Raw genomic sequence first — 20865 nt, 5'->3', positions numbered from 1 at the left:
TTGAACCCCTCGCTGCCTGCTGTGCCCCTGGCCGGCTCTCCAGGGTCACGGATCCTCATCTACTCAGAGGGACCTTCCCTACTGGTTCCACACAAAGGAGCAAGCCTCTACTCTCACATTTGCATGCTCCGTAGAGCATCCCTCACTATCTGATGGTTTTCCTTAAAAAACGTTTTTTTTCACCAGTGCCTTCGTCCAGCCCTAGAATCCCCTGCACAGGAGCGCAAGGGTCCGGCCTCTCTCATGCTTTGCTCTTTCCTTGGCACCTTGAACACTTCCTGGCCCACGGCAGGTGCTGGATAAATAGTCCTTGATTAAATAAATGAATGAACGCTAGAGTTGGTGAATAAGACAGCAAATCTAGACAAATTTTTTTTGGGGGGAAATGCATATCTTCAGTTTATAATTTATTTAAAAATTACAAAAGTGTCTCCACCCAAGTTGTCCATGAAAAAAAAAAAATTAAAAGCAGCAACAATGCTCTTGGTGAAGTACCAGCAGTTTAATGCAATTTATAAAATTGAACAGAATTTAGACGTCTGTCTTAGGCCTCTGTAGACCCGGGACCCTTTCTTTAGGTCCCTTTCCTTAGGGTCCGGGAGTATCATTATCGGGACACTTTCCAAAGCCTTTCTCCTTTGGACTCGATGTAAAATGATCCGATAGACTCCTGTGATGGAGCTCCGGGCATCCCTGGCCTGGTTGTTCCGGATGTGCGCTTCTGTGATACCCAAGTGTTCCAAAGTGCTCTTGACCTCATTTTCTTCGTCTTTGAGGGTGCTGGTTTCGGACAAATGTTTGGGATCCAGCTGGAAAGGCTCCAAAGGGGTGGGGTACGGCACCCCTTGCATCCACTCGTTGCTCATGATGGAGTCGATGCCGTGCCGGTCGGTGGGTACCGGCTGGAGGACGCCCCGGATGAGGCGGAGGCAGGGCCCCGACACATGTGGAGGGACGCTGAACGTGCCCTCCAGGATGCTCCTCTTCAGCTTGGCCACGGTCTCTGCCCGAAAGGGCATGGTGCCAGTCACCATGAAGTACAGAAGCACCCCCAAGGCCCAGATGTCCACGTAAACGCCGACGTAATGCTCGTCTCGGAAAAGCTCCGGCGCAGCGTAGGGAGGCGACCCACAGAAAGTGTTGAGCATTTCGCCTTTTTTGCTTACTGTGCTGAATCCAAAATCACCCACCTTCACGCAAGTATTACTGGTATAAAATACATTTTCTGCCTTCAGGTCTCTGTGAATAATTTGGTTCTCGTGCTGCGGGAGGAGACGTAGGGAAAAGTCATCACTTTCAAGGTATGACACTAACGGAAAGACAAATGCGTGGGTTGCTCTGAAACAGGGAGGTGATGATGGGGTGGTAGCAGGAGTTCAATGGATGTCAACCTAAGTCACATCTGCAGGCCTCCAGAGCTGCCCTGTCCTCAAACCCTTAGCACACATAACAGCCACACCCTCCCAAAGAGACCAAAGGTTCTGTTCTTCTGTGGGGCAACAGCTGGAGTTTGTCCCACCCACATGAGACTTGGATCTTTCGAAACTGAATGTTCTCAAACAGTAACCTTCATGTTTGAGGCCATATATGGGTTTTTCTGGCTGAGCAATCTCTTGGCAAGGACCATCCCCAAGGTTTAAAGGCCTCCCTCAACTTTTCAACCATGCTCCTTTGTGTGCGTGTGCGTGTGTGTGTGTTGGGGGGTGCTCCTTTATCTTTGCAGAATTCAGTAGAAGTTAGGAGGCTATATTTGGTAAGGTTCTAGAGCATGTCCCATCCCAACTCTCACGATCGGGGTGGATCCAGACAGACCATCTTGGGACCCCTAACCTCCTTAGTCCCAAGAGATGGTTTAGTGTTACTTTGCTGGGCTTCTTGGGGTAAGAATCCAGGCTTAGGAGCCTGACGGCTTGGTTAATTCTAGGTTCAACGATACCAGTTGTGCAATGTGTTTTCTTTCTTGGTAAAATGAGAGATCGAGAGCCATCTACGAGACTGCCGTGAGAACGGTGTTCGATGCTGTATCTGCAGGGCCCAGCAAGGCCCTGCGCACAGTAAGCACGCTCGGGAATCCGGGTCTACATCCGTGATTCACCAGCCCCCTTCTCAGCGACCAGAGAGCCGGGAGGAATGCCCGGGCAGAGGCCTGCGGAGACTCAGCCTGGGTTCTCTTCTGCTCTCCCACCCGATTTTTTTCCTACAGAGGATGAGGAAGACTCTTCCCATCTCTTTGCTCAGTGTGGGTGTCGCTTACTCCCTGGCCCTGGGAAAGTTCGCGGCAGCATAGGGCCACTTAAATGGCAACGCTTGGCACCACACGTCTGAAACACCCACTGCCGTTACAGTCGTGCTCTTCTCTCTTGCTCACTTTCTCCCCCTCCCCTTCTCTCTCCTGATGCCTGTCTTGGGTCCCCAGGTCACTAACTTCCCTGCTAGTAATTTGTCTGGGAAGCCACTGACCCCAGCCTTGCCCCCTTGTCCATTCAGTCAGAGAATGAACCAGAAATAGCCTCTCAGCTCATAAAGACCCCCAGGCAAGTGTCTCTTTTCTACCAACTGGACTGAGACTGTACTGGGTAAAAAGGACAGCCCAGACTTGTAGACTAGCGGAGCCATAAGGGTGGTGGCCAGGCCCATGTGTCCAGCCCCTCTGTGTTCGTGGCAATATGGCCAATGGCGGAGAAGGCACAGGAAAACCAGTTCTTGAAGGAACTGGGGTGGGGGGTGCTTTAGGAGTCCAGATTTACATAATGAAATAATCAGAGAACTAAAGGAAGAATGACATAAGCAAGTGTTAATCTGCTGAGCACCGAGGCAGCTAGAGCTGGGGGGATCTACCGATGGCGAGAAAGATCTGTGTGAGCTGATGTGAGATTGAAGAAAGTTCCAGAGACAGACAGGACTGAGTGGAGTCGTGAAGTGTGGAAAGGATTTGGAATGAGACATAGTAAGAGGGGAGAGAGCTTCCTACACACACAGGTAGGTAGCCAGGGCCAAGAAGCTGCGAGGAGCCAGCTCTCCTGTGTGGAGGTTGGGTGCGGAGAAAGGCCAGAGCCGGGGACTGGTGAGGGTGCTCCTGCTATGGGAGCAGCTCTGCCAACTTCCCCAGAAGCCAGGGGGCCGCTATGTCACTGGAGACCCCTGGGCACTGCTTTAGAGGCTATGAGTGTGATCAAATTCAGACTCTGGATTCTCCCAGAAGGGACTCCCATCAGCCCCTGCAGGACGAAAGGCCTCTGGGATGCTCGGACAGGGGTGAACCAGGCCCATGCTCCCACCGTGGGTGATGTGGGAGCAAAACTCTATTCCTCACCCCCACTCACCATGTGCTTCACGGCAGACACAATCTGGGAGAAGATGAGCTTGCTTTCTGGTTCTGAGAGCTTCCCTTCGGTGCTAATTTTCCCGAAGAGCTCCCCGCCCCCTGCATACTCCATCACCAAGTGGAGCTTGGACAGGGTCTCCACGACTTCGTACAGACGGATGATGTTGGGATGGTGCAATTTTTCCATGCTGGAAATTTCGCGGGATAGTAGCCTTTGGGTTTTCTGGTCTAACTTGGTCTTGTCCAGGATCTTAATGGCCACCTTTTCTGGGGGGGAAAAAGCCAAAAGATATGCCAGTGTTCATAGGAGCACAGAAGCTTAGAACTGCGAGGGACCCAAAGTGGCCCCTTTATTTCACTAGACACAGAGGGTAAATGGCTGTTCCCAAGCTCACAGAGCTCGTCAGTGGTGATGACAGCCGTTCTTGAGTGGCTGTCAGTGCTCATCCCTTGGATCAGTGTGAGTCTTCCAGGCACAGACTTTGGTGCCCACTCCTACCTTCCAAGGAAGATTCAGTTTGATGATCTTTACCCAGTTTTCTGGATCAAGTTAAAGCTTCTTTGCTTAGCCCAGAAAACCCTTCCCGATCAGACCTAACTCACCTCTTCTGCCTCATAACCCCTGGCCCACAGTTCCCAACACCCCATGCATGGCTTTAATCCGTTACACAACTGTTTGTTGTTCCCTGAAAAGAGACTAAACACCCAAGCCTGGGACGTTTCCTCCCCCTGGATCATTTCCTCTGCTTGGCTCGTCCCTGCTTCCCTGCTCTAGGACATTAGGGTTCTGTGTATTCTCTGTACTGTGGTCTCAGCACACTGGCCCATAAATGTTGACTCCTTGTCTGTTGCCCCTCCTGCCCCTTCCCATGTGGCCACATTTTGTCTGACTCTGTCAGTGCCAGGCACATGATGCAACAGTACAAGCCACAGTGGCACTTGGGGGACAGGAGAGGGCGGGGGCAGTCACCAGCAGACTGACCAGGCCGTGTGATGCTCACCGGGAGTGAGGGTTCTCTGGTACAGATTGTTCTGGACTGTAGTTTGCGATTATGTATTGACAGCCCTAAAAATAGCTGCATGTTTTGGCCCAGCCATTTCACCTTTGGCAATTATCATTTTAAAAAACATTTTATTTATTTATTTGAGAGAGCGAGAGAGAACACAAGCCAGAGGACAGGCAAGCGGAGAAGCAGACTCCGGCTGAGAAGGGAGCCCAGTGTGGGACGTGATCCCAGGGTCTGAGCTGAAGGCAGATGCCTAACTGACTGAGCCACCCAGGCGCCCCTCACCTTTGGCAATTAATCTTTTTTATTTACTTTTTTTTTTAAAGATTTTAGTTATTTATTCATGAGAAACACACAGAGAGGCAGAGACACAGGCAGAGGGAGAAGCAAGCTCCCCGCAGGGAGCCCGATGTGGGACTTGATCCCAGGACCCCCGGATCAAGATCTGAACCAAAGGCAGATGCTCAACCCACTGAGCCACCCAGGTGCCCCTGGCAATTAATCTTAAAGAAATAATCTGACACATGTAGATTTCTGTGCTATTGGGAACAGCATCCAACAAGAGAGATGGGTTTAACCAGTGTGGTTCCTCTATCTCTATGACACTACACCATACAGCTATCAAAATAATGGTGCGCGTCTTTATTTCTTGAAATGAAGAGATGTTCAATGTAGAGCAAGTGAGAGAAAAATACAAATATGCATTTGCATACAAAAAATCTGGCAAATTTTGCACCAAAATATTTAGAATAGTGATTTTATTAATAAGGAGATTATGGGTGGTTTAAAAAAGTTATTTTTACTTATCTGTATTCTCTAATTTTCCTGCAATTAATTTACAGAATTGACAGCCAATTGTGTAATAAAAATGGTTAATGTCTGAAAATGATGAATCTACTCCAAAGTAAAACAATTCAGTTTTTGGCTCGAATTGGGACCAGACTTTCGATTAGGTAAGAAAAGAAATTTCCAGGCCAGTAAATGGGAAACCAGGGTTGCAGGGCCCCTTTGACCCACTTGCAAACAACTGCCTTGAAGAATTTTAGCACTGTGGGTGTGGGCACGAAAACAGATAGGGCTGCTTGCAAGTAGAGCGTTGTCGGTATATAAAGTAGGCCCATTAGGGCTTCTGGAATGGAAAGGGGCAGGGTCCACTGGCCTCCGATGTGACCACTCTTGCTCTGGTGGAGGCGATACTAGGGAAGGAGGAGCCGAGCCATAAGGGAGCGGAATCCTTGGGGTTTGTGTGACCTCTGCAGGCAGCGAGCCCCAGGGACAGGGTCACCACCGCCAAGCCCGGATGCATTTGGCCTCCCGGGTCCTGTGTCCGTTACCCGGCAGGCTTCAGGCTGCAGATTCACTCCACCTGCTTACCAGAAATAGAAACTTCGGGTCTGGGCAGCCTGCTAGGTGAGCTGCTCTTTTAAGGGTGAGAATAAAGAGCTCCATCCCTTAATTGGGCAGACTGCCTGCGGGAGGGCCAGTTGCTGTTCCCCCACCCGAGCCAACCCAGACTTCTGGGAGGTTCTGGGAGGTTCCGTGAGGACGCATGTCCCCTCTGCCATTCACTGTTGCCCACATTGCAGGCCCCCGATGACCAGGTCGTGGTGCGGTCAGGCTGCTGTTACAAACCTCCCTGGAGCACAGACCTCCCTGGAGCATAGTCCTCGTCTTATTTCATTTTTCTTCTCTTTGGGTGGTTCCTGGCAAGGCTGCCCTCCCAGGGCCTGGACCCAAGAAAGGCAGGAGAAGGGCTGCGAGGGGACGAGCTTCCTTAAACCCTGTGCCCTGGGGACCCTGGGGTCTCACTCCTCCCGACCTGCTTCCTCCACTCTGCGTTCAATCAGATTGTTGCCGTGCTTGGTAACATAAATGGGTAATCACAGGAAACATTTTTAAAAGCCCTGGTATTGGGGCATCTGGGTGCCTTAGTGGTTGAGCATCTGCCTTTGGCTCAGGTCATGATCCCAGGGTCCTGGGATTGAGTCCCACATCAGGTTCCCCACAGGGAGCCTGCTTCTCCCTCTGCCTGTATCTCTGCCTCTCTCTCTGTGTCTCTCATGAATGAATAAATAAAATCTTTATGAAAAACAGAAAAAAGCCCAGTATTCTAAACTGTTGCCGAGTGGTAGGAACTGCTCTTCCATGAAGAGCTAGGTCTCCACATCCACTCTTTCAACAAATGTTCATTGAGTACAAGCGAGTACCTACTACGCACCAGGCGATGAAGAATACACCGTTCCTACAGTCCAGCGAGGGACAAAGACTTTGAAAAAAGCCCAGATGACGAGTGTAGCACTGTGAAGGAGGAGTACAGATAGAACAGAGAGGCCTCCCCGGGAAAGGACACTGTGAACAAGAGGTGGAGGAGGGAGGCCCAGCACGTGGCTGTGGGAGCGGCATGAGCATTGGGCCTGGGCGAGGGACCGTGTGGGTGTGTGTCTACGGACTTGAGAGGGGCCCGCTGTGCTGACACAGAGACTTAGGGGAGTGGGTCCACACCAGCCTGGGGTTGTAGGCAGGGTCGGAAAACCCAGGGCCTTGGAGACTGTTTTAAGAAATGCAGCCTTTATCTGTAGGACAGTGGAAAATGGTTTTAAGGGAGAGTGTGATCTCTGATTTCCGTGCCAGAGTGAGTACTCTGGCTGCATTGTGGGAAATTGATAGAAGGATGGGCCTGTGAGCAGGCGGGTGGGTAAGGAGGGGACTATGGCAATCCCAGATTGAGGACCCTCTTGGTGCTGGCAGATGAGAGAGAGAAAGTGTAGACACATTTGAAAGTAGCCCTCCCCTTTTTCCAAATCTAGTGAAGAGTCTGAGGGCAGCAAGCTTACTGCAAGGTAATAGGGAGTAGTGGGGACTATGGAGCCTGAGCAGTGCATGCCCTAGGGCAAACAACTCCAGTGTTGTCAAGTCTGATTTTTTCAAGAGAAGCCAGACATCTGAAATTATGCAAATGTTCCAATCACTAAGTGTCAGCAACAAATTCAAAATTTTAAACCTAGATTGGACCAAGCAAAATATGTCTATGGGAGCAAAGGGGCTAGGGAAGAAAAGAGACCTTAGAACACAGAATATTGTGTAGAGAAATTTGCCGTGAGAGGAGCTGAGACCTTCCTTCTAGACACATAGCCAGGCTGAGCCAACCTTACAGCGAGAAGCTGGGAGAACAGATAGTAGGTCCTCCCGCTCCTTCCTCCGATCCTCTGAGAGAGACCAAAGCCAACCGGAACCCAAAGAACTAAGGAGACTGGTTGTATCCTGGGGCAGAGAGCAGAATGAGGGGTGGAGAGTGGATCTGGAGAGGCAGGTGGAAGGTCTCTGGCTTACAGGTTAAGGGTGTGGGAGGCAATGAAGGCATAGAGTAAGGGGGTGTACCCCTAGTCAGGGAAGACTTGTAAGGCTCTCCCTGAAATCTGACTGTTAGAAGAAAGTAGAGGGGAGGTGATGAGGGTAGGTTCTTTTTTTTTTTTTTTTTTTTTTTTTTTTAAAGATTTTATTTATTTATTCATGATACAGAGAGAGAGAGGCAGAGACACAGGCAGAGGGAGAAGCAGGCATCATACAAAGAGCCTGACGTGGGACTCAATCCAGGGTCTCCAGGATCACGCCCTGGGCTGCAGGCAGCACTAAACCGCTGCACCACCGGGGCTGCCCGGTAGGTTCTAATGGTCGGGATGTGTAGGAGAGAAGGTCTTGAAGCAGGAAAAACCTTGATACTTTAGGGTATTGGTCTAAATTACCTCTTGAGGGACAGCCCCGGTGGCCCAGCGGTTTAGCGCCGCCTTCAGGCGGGAGTGTGATCCTGGAGACCCAGGACGGAATCCCACATCAGGCTCCCTGCATGGAGCCTGCTTCTCCCTCTGCCTGCGTCTCTGCCTCTCTCTCTCTCTGTCTGTCATGAATAAATAAAATCTTAAAAAAAAAAACTTTTTGATTGGCTTTATCAATAAATATTTTTGAGCACTACTTTTATATACATTTACAAATTATATACATGTACTACTAATACAAACATTTTAAATATATATAATCATAGAAATGGAAAAGATAGGACAAATAAATATAAATGGAAATTCTAATATTGCCTTCCCTCATCAGTGAATTATCTTGCGCAATTCTTAGGGAATGTGCACCCTACTCTGGAGACCACTCAGGCCCCCAAGTTGCTAAAACTGATGGTCATTTCTTAGGCTTTATTCCTCCTCCTTGAAACACCTTTGTCACTTGGTTTCCAGGGCAACACACACTCCTGGCATTTTTCCTATCTCTCTTTGGTTATTATTATTATTATTATTATTATTATTATTATTTAAGATTTTATTATTTATTCATGAGAGACACACAGAGAGAAAGAGGCAGAGACATAGGGAGAGGGAGAAGCAGGCCTCTCAAAGGGAGCCTGATGTGGGACTTGATCCCAGGACCCCAGGATCACAACCTGAGCCATCCAGGTGTCCCTGTTTTTTTTTTTATTATTATTTATTTATTTTTATTTTTTTTTATTACCGAAGCACAGTTGAGTACGATGTTATGTTAGTTTCAGGAAGACCTCATAGTGATTCAGGTTCCACACGTTACTTAATGCTCACCTCGGTAAGTAGTTGCCGTATAACATTATTACAGTATTATTGACTATATGCCTATGCTGTGCTTTTCATCTCTGTGACTTATTTTATAACTGGAAGTTTATACTTTTTAATTCCCTTTGCCTATTTTGCCCATTCCCCCACCCTCCTCGCCTTTGGCAACCATCAGTTTGGTTTCTATATTTATCTATTTTTAAAGATTTACTTATTTGGGCAGGAGGAGGAATGGAAGGAGAGAGAGAGAATCTCAAGCAGACTCCCCACTGAGCGCAGAGCCCGACACAGGGTTCAATCATGACCTGAGCCAAAATCAAGAGTTGGATGCTCAACTGACTGAGCCACCCAGGCACCCTGTGTTCTCTGTATTTAAGAATCTGTTTTGTTTTTTAGATTCCACATATAAGTGAATCCCATGGTATCTGTCTTTTCTCCTGCCTCTTCTACTTCCAAGGCTGTGTCCTTCTCATCTCCGTAGCCTCTGGATGTTGGCTACCTAAAGGCACAGTCCTTGGACTCCTTCCCCACAATCATTTCCTCAGTGATTCCAGATGCATAAGCATGTCCACCTACATGACCTCGCCACTTAGTTGTTAGTTTGGGTTCCACGTGAAGCAGAGCCTGAGGCAGGGATTTAGGTGTAAGTAGTTTACGAAAGAGGTAACCTAGGAAATACAGGCACAAGAATAAGGAACAGAGGGGAAAGACGGCCAATAAATGGTGTGTTACCAAGCAAGTTACCAGTCAGTCCTTCTAAGGGTTACTCTGCCTAAATATCACAGGAGCCTGGGGTATTTATACATCAACTACTGCCAGTGATTGGTGGTTGGCTGCTCTGGGGGATGTCAATTCCCTCTATTTCTGGCCTCCCACGCATGCGGGAAGAGCAGGCTCCAGCAGCCAGAGAAAACCCAGAGGCAAGGAGACGGAGAACCTGGCACGGGGAGGTCAGGCTTGCATGCCCCGAGGTGGTAAGGCGCTGGGAGATGTGGGTGAGGCACCCATGGCACCTGCCACGGACGTGTAACAGATGTGTAACAAGTATGCACGACATAACACGTTCAATACTGTGCTCCTGATCTCTGCCTCCCCAAACCTGCTCTTCCTCCAGTCTTCCCAATTTCAGTAAATGGAAACTCTATTCTTACACTTGTCCAGACCAAAAATCTTTGAGTATTTGAATCTTCTTTTACATTCCACTTGGAATCTGTCAGCAGATCCCGTTATCCCTACCTTCTAGATACAGCCAGAATCCAGCCACTTCCGAGCACCTCACCTCAGCTGCCTTCCTGCCCCAAGCCACCATTATCTCCTGTCTCCTGCCTGGATAACTGCAGTAGGCTCCTAATTGATCTCTCTTTTTCTGCCTTTGACCCCTCTCAGTCTATTTTCAACAGAGCAGCCAGGGTGATCCTATTAAAGCATAAGCCAGATCATGTCACTTCTCTGCTCCCTCAAAGGGCTCTAGTTTCACTCAGAGGAAAAGCCAGAGTCCCTCCTGTGATATGATGACCCCACACTATCTGGTGGCTGCTGCCCCTGGCCTCACCACCCTGGCCATTCCAGGGCCAATACCGGCGCACTCCCTCCCTGGGCTGGCCGTCCCCTCTGCTCGGCCACCTCTCCCCCACATGTGCGGCCAATGGCTTTATTTCTTTCAGGTCAGCGATCACCCTCCAGGAAAGATGTCTTGGCCAACTTCTCTAAAACATGGCCCTCACTGTTCCCTATGCCCCTTGCTCGATTTCCTTCTTACCACCCATCACTATGTAAAGCAGTGAATACTTTCCTGACTTATTTTTATCAGTCTCTCCCCCCTTGGATATCAGCAACACGGGACAGAGATTGTTGTCTACTTTGCTCATTGCTGTATCCTCAGTCCCTAGAAGAGGACCTGTTACCCAGTAGGTACTCAACAAATATTTGTTGAATGAATGTAGTCGCCAACCCCACAAGGACCCAGGGTGAGTATTATCATTGCAGAGGAAACTCAGTTTGGCAGTGGGCTTTTTCATTTACTCTTTTGTTCCATGCACCTTCCATGTTACCATAGACTCTTTGTGATCCTGATTTTTTTTTTTAAATTTAGTTTCAGTTGGCGTACATGTAGTATAACATCCAGTGCTCATCACTCACGTGCCCTCCTTAATGCTCGTCACCCAGTTACCCCATTCCCCCCACCCACCTGCCTTTCAGCAACCCTCAGTTTGTTTTTCCAGAGTCAGAAGTCTCTCCTGGTTTGTCTTCCTCTCTGATATTCCCCATTCGGTTTCCTCTTCTTCCCTTATGGTCCCTTTCACAATTTCTTATATTCCACATGAGTAAAATCACCCAGGTGACCCTCTGTCACTTCTTTAGGAGATGGACATCATCATTCATCTGGACCTGAGACTAACATTCTTTCTGGCTTCTCTGACTTTTGCCACTCCTCAACTTCAATTTGTTTTCCTCACTGAATGCTGATCATATTAATCACTTGTATTAACTGCCTGCTAAAAGTTCCTTAGTGACTCCCCAATACCTAAATGACAAACGCCAAAGGTGCAAGAAGACTCTTCATGATCTAGGCCCTGCTTACATCACCCTCTGGGTCCCCGTGGTTTGGTTCCTTTTGAATCTCCAAATATTCCCCTCACTGGCTCATACCTCCACGCACTTCATATATCTCAGGACCTACCACCAGGCCGTCCTGCTACATGACCCTCTCCTGCTGCCCTCAGGCACAGCACGGCACACCCTTTGGCCTTACTCTGCAGCAACACTTACCAATCGCATCCTGTCTCCACTACCTACCGCCAGTTCCTAACAGGTTGGAGCTGTATCACATTCATCTCTTTAAGGCCCAGAACAAAATGTGGGCACAGGAGAGGTAATTATATTTTTTAAAAAAGGAACGTGTGTGGGGTGGGTTGGGGGGGGGCATGATGAACTGATGCATAAATAAATTGGGAAAAAAGAAAGGCTCTAGAAATGTGAGACTAGGGTGACAGGAAGACCAGGGAAGAACAGGTCAGGGAGGGCAGCAACAGAGGAAGGAACTGGCACCTCGTGGCCACATTTACTTTTGTTTGTGAAAGCAGATGGAACATAAAATATTCAGAAGCTGAGTGCATCATGTCTTTTGTGAAATTTCTAATCAGCTTAAAAGGGGACTCATAGGTGTCCTATCAGCTTGCAAGGCCCAGGGGAATCTGAGCTGTTAGCTATAAAAATAAACTCCAGCCAACAGGGGCCTCTCCTGGAGTCTTCTTTCTAGAGATGCATCCATAACAGCTGGTGCCCTTTTAAAACTACGTCCTAATTGCTGCTCCTGGCACCAAAACCCTCTGCTTTCCTGGGAATCCCTTCATTGTCTCATCTAGATAGTCCACATTTCCTAGAAAACCTGATGACAATTCTGGGCCATTTGGCTTTTGTACAGGAACCACATTTATACAATTGCCATCCATGTTACACAATCTGATATGGCCGGGCAGTGGGACTACTGTTTGGAATGCCCAGCATGGCTTTCTAAGCCACCCACTGATGAATCTCCTCTTTCAGAGGTAAAGAGTTTGGAGGTATGTGGCAGCTAACTTTCCATTCCATTTAGCTCAAGGTGGCCAAGTCCTCCAGTCCCCAAGAGATTCTACTTCCTGGTACCTGAGCCACCCTGTTCTTTCCTGAGCCCTCACACCTGTTGGCATCTGGGCTCCCTGCTCCCCCATTCCACCCCCTTTTTCAGCTGCCTTCATTGTCACCTTCCTGCTCCCTCCTAACTAGGGGGCTCACTGAGGGCAGAACCACAGAAGAGAGGTGGGGTGAGGCTCTAGGATCGGGCGACTATGGGATGGACCTACAAGTGAGGTCTAGGATTCACTTTTAGGTTGCTCAGTGACCTGCCATTAACATTTTCTGTTGCTTAACCTTGCTGGTTGAACTGACTTTCCCACTGCCTGTGCTTTGGGCTTTCCTCCCTCTTGTGTACATATGTCCCACAGCCAGAGGGTGACACCGAACCTTTGACAGCAGGGCTACACTGCAGTGGGTCGGCAGTGAGGAGAGCATGTTGCTGAGGCCACTGAGGCACCCAACTGGCACAGCAGACAAATGGCATGTTCTCTGGAACTCAAGGAACTGGAATCAGTTAATTTTGCCATACGGGAGATGAGAAGCCTGTGACATTCGAGAAGGAAATCACATGAATCGAAGTCATGGGTGAGTCGTCTTTCTCCTGCCCTCCTCACTGCAGCCTGACTCCAGACTCACTTTCTTGCTTCTGGCTTGTGCTGATTTCTCTACTCTGCTGGTTATTATCTCGAGGGCGGATGTGTCCGTTGATTTGCTGTGTTCTCTATCCTCCCCTCTCAGAGACACTAGTTAGGACCTCAGGCTCTGCTGACAGGGTTGTGGGATGCGAGACCCTAGAGGCCGCAGCTGACTTGACTTGGGGGTGCCCTTGAGCTCCGCGGTGGCCTGTCCTCGGTTGGCTAGGGAGCAATCACATTCTCTCTCTTTAAAATGTGAGCTGGTGCAGAATGACACTAGGGGACGGAGAGGGGTAACAATGCTGGGAGACCATAGAGGTGGGGGACTGGCAACCACCATTCTTCGCCGTGAGTCCTCTGATAACTTTGCAGAGGAAGCCACTCTGCGGAAAGAAGTATGAAGAGGGAACACTTTCCTCAAGGGAAGTAGAAATGAGAAACCGTGAGGCCCCAGATAAAAAGAGGAGATGGAGAGGGTCGTATCTCGAAACTCACTTGCTTCCCTGCTGTGGGTGCCCAGGGTTCCCCTGCCCATGATTCACCCCTTTCCACGTGAGCTCATTTGAGTAGGCTTCTGTTCCGCGAACCCAATGCTGTGTGACTCAGGAGGCCCAAAGAACCCAGACTTCTTTGACATCAGGCTAGAAGGAGCATTTAACGAATACTTACTGTGTGCTCTGTCTAGGCACATGGTAGACATTTGATATATTTTTAAATTTTATTCATGAAGAAATTGAGGCACAGAATGATAAAGTAACTTGTTCAGGGTCACACAGCTAGAGTTGGAAAGACTAGGAATCCCCCCCAGGTCTCACGGATTCCAGAGCTAGTGTCTTCCCACAGTATTTTATCGCATGACCGTCTGCTACTTAGAGAACAGCTCTCACCGAGCCAGTGGGCCGGAGAAGGCCCGAGACCACGGGCTGCCCCATGAAGCCGTGCTGCCTCCCGAAATTGGGAGGGCTGGATGAAGTCGGTGTTTCCCAAAGTGGAGCCTGCACCATTCATGGGGCGCCGACTGATTTTCCTGCGGAGAAACTGCCTTAAATAGCACTGAATCACAGCCCAGGAACAATCATTCCCGTTTGAGTTATTCTTTAATTCTCCCAAGTAAGGCAAAGAGAAAGTCTCAGACTGGTTGTTGGAGTGTTTTACTCTCTATTACTTGGCGATCTTCCTTGAGAACTTTTTGAAAGTTGCTAAGTGAGTAAATTTGAAAAGTTCTCACCATACGCACAAGAATTTATATAAAAATTTCTATAAGAAATAATAAAAAATTAAGTTTCCATTATATGTTTTTACCATTACCTTCTATTCATAGCAAGTGACACTAGTTTTCATTATTTAAATAATACATTTCCTTTTTTTTCTAAAGACTATTCTTTTAAAAAAAAAGACTATTCTTAAAAAAAAGATAATTTATTTATTTGAGAGAGAGTGAGAGAGCACAAGCGAGGGAGGGGAAGCAGGCTCCCCACCAGGCAGGGGGCCCCACATGGGGCTCAATCCAAGCACCCTGGGATCATGACCTGAGTTGAAGGCAGATGCTTAACCGACTGAGCCACCCAGGTGCCCTACATTTCCTTCTGAAGTAAATTTATTTAAGTAAAAAACAAAATAAGTTGTACCAATGAGTGTGCCATGTACTTTGTGTATGTTAAATCTGATTTTCCAACAATTCTAAGAGAAGAATCATCTCTATTTTATGGCTGAGGCAACTAGGGACCAAAGAAGTGCCTCGTAAAGGACTGATCCAGGACCTGAAACAAATGTGCCCGATCCCAAAGTGCCTGTTCTCTCCACTGCCCCACGCACCCTGCCTCCTCACCCTTGGAATCTTAACACTTGAACCCACACTCAGGAAACAGCTCAACGTTGGCCTTTTGGTTGGACTCTGGCCTCGTGGGCTCTCTGCTGCGCTGGACATGCTCTCGTTTCTGAGCACCTCTCTCGGGTTTGTCTTTCCCCACCTTGTCCTCTTTCTCCCTAATCATGTCTTCTATCTCAGTTTCTGATCCTTCCTCTCCCTGTGTCTTATACCTTTGTCCTTCATTCTTCCTCTGGCACCACCAAAAGGCAACATGTGTCCCAATTAGATTCGGGTCACAAAAAAAAAAAAAAAAAAAGATTCGGGTCACAGCCCTCGATCTACTTTTGTGGGTAAAGTCAGCACTTGTCACTGGCCACATTGTGTGAGTGGGGGTGCAGAGGCTCACAGAAGTACTGGCATGTAGTGGGCTGAGTACGGTGAGTGGCTGAGACGTGAGCATGTGGACCCACCTGGACACTTGGTCTCCGAGTAAGATGGGTGGAGACTTGGAGTTCCAGTGACTTGGGAGTATGAGTGCCTCCGTGTATGTATATGTGGGTGCTTTTTATGTAGGGGCCAGATATTGGGTTGGGCCGAGAAGAAAAGAAAACAAAAGGCAACTCTAATATAAGAAAAGAGCAGCACTGAGATATGGTAGCAGGTGAGAAATGTCAATACAGGTGAGAAATATACTCGCCAGGACATGGAGGAGTCTGTGGGCCTTAGGAGGTTGGTAAATGATACCAAGTTGCAAGTGGTCTTTTCCTGCCTTGCACCTCCCTTCTTACAATCTCCAGGCTTCAGCTAAGTTACAGGTGGCACAAAGAAGTGCCCTCACTGGGCTGGGCCAGCAAAGGGCAGCTGGGCTCTCTGCATCAGTCCTCCCTGAGGCCAGAGCGGTGGACTTTGCTGGTCTGGGGTCCAGAGCGTCCAGAGCCAAGCCAGCGTCTCCGGTAGAGAGCAAAGAGTCAAGCAGAAGTAGTAGTACGGAGTAGACTGGAGCAGAGAAGTCCTGAGATCAAAAGCCATTTCCCCAAATATAGCAGGAGGAGCAGCCTTGGATGAGGAGGGGAGCCTGAACTCTGCTATATCCCCTGATAATAGTGACCAGGGAGGTCTCCTGTGTATCAGTACTGACACATGCACATGCACACGCACACACACAGACACAGATGCACATACACAGAAGTTACAAATAAGGACTTGGAAGATGAGTTGCCTCGAACCAAGCCACACTCCACTCCACTTCTCCAAGGCCTAACTGGAGAGGACAGGGCCCCTTCAACGTTGAGTGAATTCATCTACACAGTAAGCGGGAGAACGTTTAGAGTGAAAATCTTTCGAGATTGAACTGCTGAAACCATATTTAATTTCTTTGGATCTCAGCTTCCCTCTCTGGTAATGGAAATAAAAATACTGACCTCACACGGTTCCGTGAACACTAACCGAGGTCACGATGGAAGGGGTGTGGCACAGCGCTGGCGTCCCATGGGGCCTCCTTCACCCACTGCCCTGGCCCCGGCCTCCTAACCCTTTCCCCTTGTCCCAGTGCCACAGGAGGGGATCCTGGAAGCTCAGCGCCTACCTTTGGTTAGGGAGTGAATCCCCAGCTTGACCTGGGAGAAGTTCCCACTTCCAATTTCTCCTCGGATTCGGTAGAAGCCAATCCGTTTCCCCAGCGTGATCTCTCTCACCACCTTCTCGTCTTGGGACATGTCCTGCGTCAGCTTCTCGAAGGGCGTCAGCTGGCGGGGCTGCCCCTCGCCGTCCTCCTTGCTGCACTCCGTCTGACAGCCGCTCTCCACGCTCTCCCGCCGGTCCCACCTGGCATAGTGGGGGGTCACCAGGCCGCCTCCATTCGCGTACACTGCAGTCATCGTCCACACTGGCTCACATGTCCGGCCCGGCCAGAGGCACCGATGGGAAGGCGGGCAGGGTGCGGGGCAGTGCAAAGGGCCCAGGGGTGGGAGAGGGAGTTTGGGCCTGCGGGACCCCGGACCGGGACAGCTGGCCCGTGGAGCCAGGGGCCCCCCTGGTGGCTTCAGTAGGAGGAGGGCAGAGGCCAACAGGCCGGCAGGGCCTGCGCAGCCAAGCCAAGAGCTGCCCCCATCACTCCGGACATTTCACACTTGCCTTCACGGTGCACTTCCCAGCTCTCACCGTCCAGGCACGCACACAGCCAGTTACCATAACCACTTCCCTGATCAGCCTCCAGGAGCCTTCTGGCCACCCATGCGGTCTGATGCTCTGTGGTGGGCGGCTGCGTCCCAGGACAAAGGCTCCAGTTTGCTATTTCCTTTGATGGCTGGAGGATCTTTCACACTGGTGTGTAAGAGCCCCTCGGAGGCCCCCGGGGCCCTGCCGCTGGCGTTCTGCTCTGACCTCCTGCATTTTGCGCTTCTGCTGGCGAGTCGCAGGGCCCCAGGGACCCAATGATCTGGACCCCAGGAAAAGAAGAAACTTGCAAATCAGCCTTCTGGTCACAAGGGCTGCCCGAGAAGGATTAAGTCCCTGCAATGTCACTTTAGCCGGCCTTTATTTAGATGAGCCTTCCTCTAAGCCGTGAGCTGTCTCAAAAATTTGGCAGGTGCTGATTCATCCTAAGAAGAGAGAATAAGAAAATTTATTAGCCTATGCTAATGTACTGCACAGGATTTATAACGAACATGAAACTGCCTTGTAAGCATTGATCTAAAAAAAAGCACCACACAAATTTCAGTTGTGACTATCAGTGGTAAATGCTTGATTGTATATGATTTAGTAAGAAGAAAATGAACATACACTCACTACTCGATCTACATTTTAGAAAAGCCCTCACAGCCTGTAAATATTTTTAGCCATACTATTTTTCTGTTTCTTAACATTAAGGAAAATATATATATTGCCTTTAATTGCTTTAAAGCCAGACTTTTAAAATAATAATATAGTACTAATGATGATAAAGATTTCCTATTAATATGTTTTCCAAAATCCTTACATTGATTCAAATAACAATGTATTCTATTTCCTGTTACACTGTATGTTCTTGCACAATTTTTCTGATAATGGTTGTTCCCACTCTTTATGTGCCATTCCATGACAAAGGCTAATTTTTCTCCCAGGCTTATTTTCTGTGTATTTCTGATCGGGTATTTGCCTCCAGGCCGGTCAGCTCATTCTGAAGGTGCAGAAGCCAAGGGTAATGTTGCTGGAGGGCTAAGTCTGTGGCCTCCTCAGTAAAGCAATACTGTCCAGCGTAAACATCTTCAGGACTTTTCCTCCTGCACCGTCCAGTAAGAAATAATCACTTTCTCAATTCCCACAGCATGTTGTGCATTTTCCATCTCCGTGAAAGTGGGCACTGGGTTTAATTCATCTGTATGTCTCGTTCCCTTCCTCACTCCCTCAGCACAGAACACAATGTCCTACCTAAAGAGTGTTGAATTTGATTTTTGGACTTGAGCATTCTGAACCAAAACCTGTGTGAACATGAGAGATTGCTTTGGAAATGTGAATTCTTTTTTTTTTTAAGATTTTATTTATTTATTCATGAGACAGAGAGAGAGAGAGAGAGAAAGGCAGAGACATAGGCAGAGGGAGAAGCAGGCTCCATGCAAGGAACCCCACGCGGGACTCAATCCCCGGCTCTGGATCATGACCTGAGCCAAAGGCAGATGCTCAACCACTGAGCCACCCGGGTGCCCCAGAAATGTGAATTCTGATTCTGTTTGATGATATCACATTATTACAATTAAGTACAGAGATGTTTCTATTATTATGCTATGTGTGGGGTTGCCAAATAAAGATAAAGACAGGAAAGTAAACTGCCGCCCAGCTCTGTTCCTCTTTTTGGACAGTGAGGAAGCTGGAAGATCAGGGATAAAGGCGTAAAAGGGGCCAGGCATTAGTAACCACACACATCTCTAGGTTATAGTCTGATTAGGATGTTTTATTATTTTTTTAAAGACTTTATTTATTTATTCAACAGAGAGAGCAGGTGCTAGCACGAGCAGGGGGACAGGTATGAGGGAGAGGGAAAAGAAGGCTCTCTGCCAAGCAGGTAGCCTAACATGGGGCTCGGGGCTTGATCCCTGCACCCTGGGATCATGACCTGAGCAGAAGGCAGATGCTTAACCAACTGAGCCACCCTGGTGCCCCTGGTGAAGATGTTTTAAAAGATGTCTTTAAGATAGAAGATCTTTAATTAGGTTGAAGAAAATCTAGTCACTGGTTCTTTAGCTTTCTGGGGTCACATACTCTTTTGAGATTTTTGGGGAATCTATGACCCTATTCCCCAGAAATAAAAAGCATGCGCACACAATTTGCATCCAATTTTAAGGGGCTAACGGACCCTTTGAAACCCGACCTCAGAGTAAGAATCTCTATGAAGATCAAGTGGCACTAGGTCTCCTCAGATCCCTGGCAGAAAGTTACCACACAGATGAGGAGTGGCATTAATTATAATTTGGAAATTATAATTCTTTAGCTTTACCTATATAAAGAGAGTAAAGATTTTAGACAGGAAAGCAGTGCTGGATCATCTCATGTTCCAGCAGGCTGTATGAAGAACTTCTTGGCTCTGTGTCCTTCCTGGGCCTTTCACACAACTCCGGGCATGCCTGTCTCGCTCGGGGTGCCTCACCACTGCACCATCTCTGCACCTCACCTACTTGTACCCCAGCTAGACAAGCACCTGGAGAGCCAGGACCTGTACCTTATCCCTCTATCTCCCAGAGCTCAGCATATTGCCTGCCACTTATCTATCTGATAAACAATTGATGAAGAAGGAATGAATTAATATACCAATTTATCAACTGTCCCATTTGGGTATGATTTAGTAGAGGTAATTTTTTTTTAAGATTTTATTTATTTATTTATTCATGAGAGACAGAGAGAGGCAGAGACACAGGCAGAGGGAGAAGCAGGCTCCACGTAGGGAGCCTGTCGTGAGACTCGATCCTGGGTCTCCAGGATCACACCCTGGGCTGCAGGCGGCGCTAAACCGCCGCACCACCGGGGCTGCCCTGCTCTCTGACTTCTCATGCTTGGTCAGGACTTTTCTGCTTTTCTGGTTCCCCCATTCTCCTGATTTGGGCTCTGTTTCTTGAACTCCATTCAGGCCTGGGATTTACAATTGGGTTTTGACTTGCTACCTTGATTAACTTCAGGTGCCTCCAGGAATTCCTCCCTTCTTTCTTCCTAATATAGGATTAGGCACAATTATCAAGTGTCAGGCTTTATCTTGCACTATATACCCTCTACCTGCAAATTAAATTTCTTGCACAATGTCCTTGAAATCAATTGTCTTACCTTAGTGGCTAGGGAGATAGTTAATCTTCTGTTTAGATCAGATAAAGGAGTTTTTGCAATTTTGAAAATGTTGAAGTGGGTTTGTATTGAGGATGAACTCCAACTTGTTGAAACAGGTAGCAAGCCAACTGGAAAAATTTGAACCCCTAACTCATCTTACTCCAAAATAAGTTCCAAATAGGTCACTTGAGCAAATGTAAAACAAATGAAACCATAATATACTAGAAAAAAAAAAAGAAATTTTTTTATGATCTCAGAGAAGGCCATAAAAGAAAACATTAAATTTGACTACATAAAATGATAACTGTTTGCCAAAAGGTATCATAAACAAATAAAGCAAATTATTATTATTATTTAAGTAGGTGCCATGCTAGGCATGGAGCCCAATGTGAGGACCCTGAGATCAAGACCTGAGCTGAAATCAAGAGTCAGATGCTTAATTGATGAGCCACCCAGGCACCCCAAATAAAGCAAATTAAATGATAATCGGTAGGAAAAGCTTTCCAACGCATGATAGACAAAGATCTAATTTTTAGATAAGTGATTTTTACAAATTGATTAGAAAAATAAAGTATCTCCAAAGGAAAAAAAAATGATACCA

The 20865-nt window shown here is 48.0% G+C and overlaps 1 protein-coding gene across 5 annotated transcripts in view; it reads right to left on the bottom strand.

Annotated features, from left to right (window-relative positions):
* Positions 1–487: 487 nt before the first annotated feature.
* Positions 488–20865, bottom strand: part of NIM1K (NIM1 serine/threonine protein kinase) — a 63193-nt gene continuing 42815 nt past the window's right edge. For 4 of the 5 annotated variants that reach the window (XM_041746833.1, XM_041746832.1, XM_041746835.1 and 1 more), the window contains exons 2-4: positions 16561–17575; positions 3324–3592; positions 488–1262 (exon numbers count right to left, since the gene is read on the bottom strand). In XM_041746833.1, the coding sequence (XP_041602767.1) occupies positions 513–1262; positions 3324–3592; positions 16561–16852 (1311 nt within the window). In that variant the 5' untranslated portion in view covers positions 16853–17575 and the 3' untranslated portion in view covers positions 488–512. Of the gene's footprint in view, positions 1263–3323; positions 3593–16560; positions 17576–17952; positions 17971–20865 lie in introns of those variants that run through there. The other variant, XM_041746837.1, reaches the window with a different exon arrangement.

The sequence above is a fragment of the Vulpes lagopus genome, chromosome 3 (genome assembly GCF_018345385.1).
Source record: "Vulpes lagopus strain Blue_001 chromosome 3, ASM1834538v1, whole genome shotgun sequence".
NCBI lineage: Eukaryota > Metazoa > Chordata > Mammalia > Carnivora > Canidae > Vulpes > Vulpes lagopus.
The sequence above is the reverse complement of the archived record's forward strand: the minus strand, read 5'-3'. Positions and strand labels throughout refer to the sequence as shown.